The sequence below is a fragment of the Punica granatum genome, chromosome 8, assembly GCF_007655135.1.
Source record: "Punica granatum isolate Tunisia-2019 chromosome 8, ASM765513v2, whole genome shotgun sequence".
Taxonomy (NCBI): Eukaryota; Viridiplantae; Streptophyta; class Magnoliopsida; order Myrtales; family Lythraceae; genus Punica; species Punica granatum.
In genome coordinates, this window is record NC_045134.1 from 23,534,398 (window position 1) to 23,536,035 (window position 1,638).

Consider the following 1,638-nt stretch of genomic DNA (forward strand, 5'->3'; position numbering starts at 1 on the left):
GAAGAAAAACTCAATAATATTTCTTCCAAATTATATTCTCCTCCAATAAAAGCCAACTGAGATGCGGTGTCACGTTGTTCTCTTCTGCAATTAAGAAATTTCGAATTCGATTCTTGAGAGTGGGATTTTCCCTATGTATTTATTTTCCCTTCTTTTGTCCCTCATTAGTTTTATGGGTCTCTTCTATAACTGAAAAACAATATTCTCTTCCAAGCTTTCCGAAGGGCATTTCAGCCAGTTCAAATCTTCAAACCCCAATTTTTCCACCCGAAACCTTATGCTATCCCTCAAAACACCATGGCAAGCAAGAGGGCCTTTGAGTAAATTCACTGCGCTCTCCCCGACAGCCTTTCACATATACTTCCATGTTAAGTTGGCCCTTCAGGGGTATTCCCTCTTCTCTTCTTCTGAACACACAAATGTGTAAAGAATTTCAAAACTTGCTTTCCTTTCTCCACTTTTGCTTCTGAAATCATCATATCTTTTCTCTCCAATTCCATACTCTCTCTGTACTCTCTCTCTCTCTCTCTCTCTCTCTCTCTTTCCCTCCCTCTCTCTCTCTCTCACACACACACAATTTAGCATTGGAGCTGGTTCATGGATATTGATCTTTTGTGGGCTATTGGGGGGTGGTTTCTATTTTTTGATTGCATGGCAACAATTACAACAACTACTAGAACCTCGCCAATCCCGAAGACCCGCAACATCATTGCCGTCCTCGCGCTCCTCCTCTTTGTGTTCCTTGTTTCGACCCGACACGTAGATCAACACCCTGCGGTCCTGCTAATGGCCTCATCCTCGGTGTCCATCACCTCCCGAAGGCTCCTCTCTGAAAACTCCGTGAATTTCCACCCAAAACCGTCAACGGCCAACAAACGTCACCGTTCTTCTTCATCGACTCCCAGGAGAGAGTTTGAAGCCGGCGCTCACGAGGTTCCAAGTGGGCCAAACCCTATATCGAATCGGTGAATAAACAGGAGGCAGGCACCTTAATTAGTTGGGGTTACGTAATTATAAACGACTTGAAGGGATGAAGAAGAGGAAGAGCTAGAGAGGCATTTGCTAGTGGGGGTAATTTCATCGACATACTTTGTTACTTGTCATCCTATGAGAGAGGGTTTGTTTGATTACAGTCCATATATATATATATATATATATATGTATGTATGTTTATCATGGTTATATATTGCTCTCTCCTTATTTCTTTTCTTTGCTCTTCCTATATGTTTTTGTATAGCAAAAATATACTCTTTATTCCTCTATAAATTTGTATGTCTCATGCCATTATAATCCGTTCTTTTCTTTTTCTATGTAGATGAAACTTTGAGTTTGGTACATCTAAATTTTTCAGTTTTTATACTTTGAGAAGTGACCGAACTACTGTCGAAGCCAACATACCTAGACCAGCTTCTTGAATCTCTATGCTTGAAATAATCTTAGTAATTGCTCGCTTCCCTAACATAGCATTCCTCAAATGTCGTCTGCAAATTTCTCAAACTGTCATTTGCACTATTCAGACTATTTTGTTAATTAATCTTCATGTTCTAAAGTCTGTGGAATTAATTCCTTTCTTTTAGATCCAATACGCGTACGACTATTTCCTCACTGTAGCGTGAAGAACTTTTTGTAGCAGAGAGA

General features: G+C 40.1%; 1 protein-coding gene across 1 annotated transcript; it reads left to right on the forward strand.

Moving 5' to 3' along the window:
• Nucleotides 1-371: 371 nt before the first annotated feature.
• On the forward strand, nt 372-1,292 carry LOC116215939 (CLAVATA3/ESR (CLE)-related protein TDIF-like). Its single transcript, XM_031551766.1, has one exon. The coding sequence runs from the start codon at nt 598-600 to the stop codon at nt 967-969; it is 372 nt and encodes a 123-aa protein (XP_031407626.1). The 5' UTR covers nt 372-597; the 3' UTR covers nt 970-1,292.
• The last annotated feature ends 346 nt before the right edge of the window (nt 1,293-1,638 follow it).

Excerpts from the sequence above, each read along its gene's own strand:
- LOC116215939 (XM_031551766.1), top strand. The coding sequence starts at position 598 with ATGGATATTGATCTTTTGTGGGCTATTGGGGGGTGGTTTCTATTTTTT.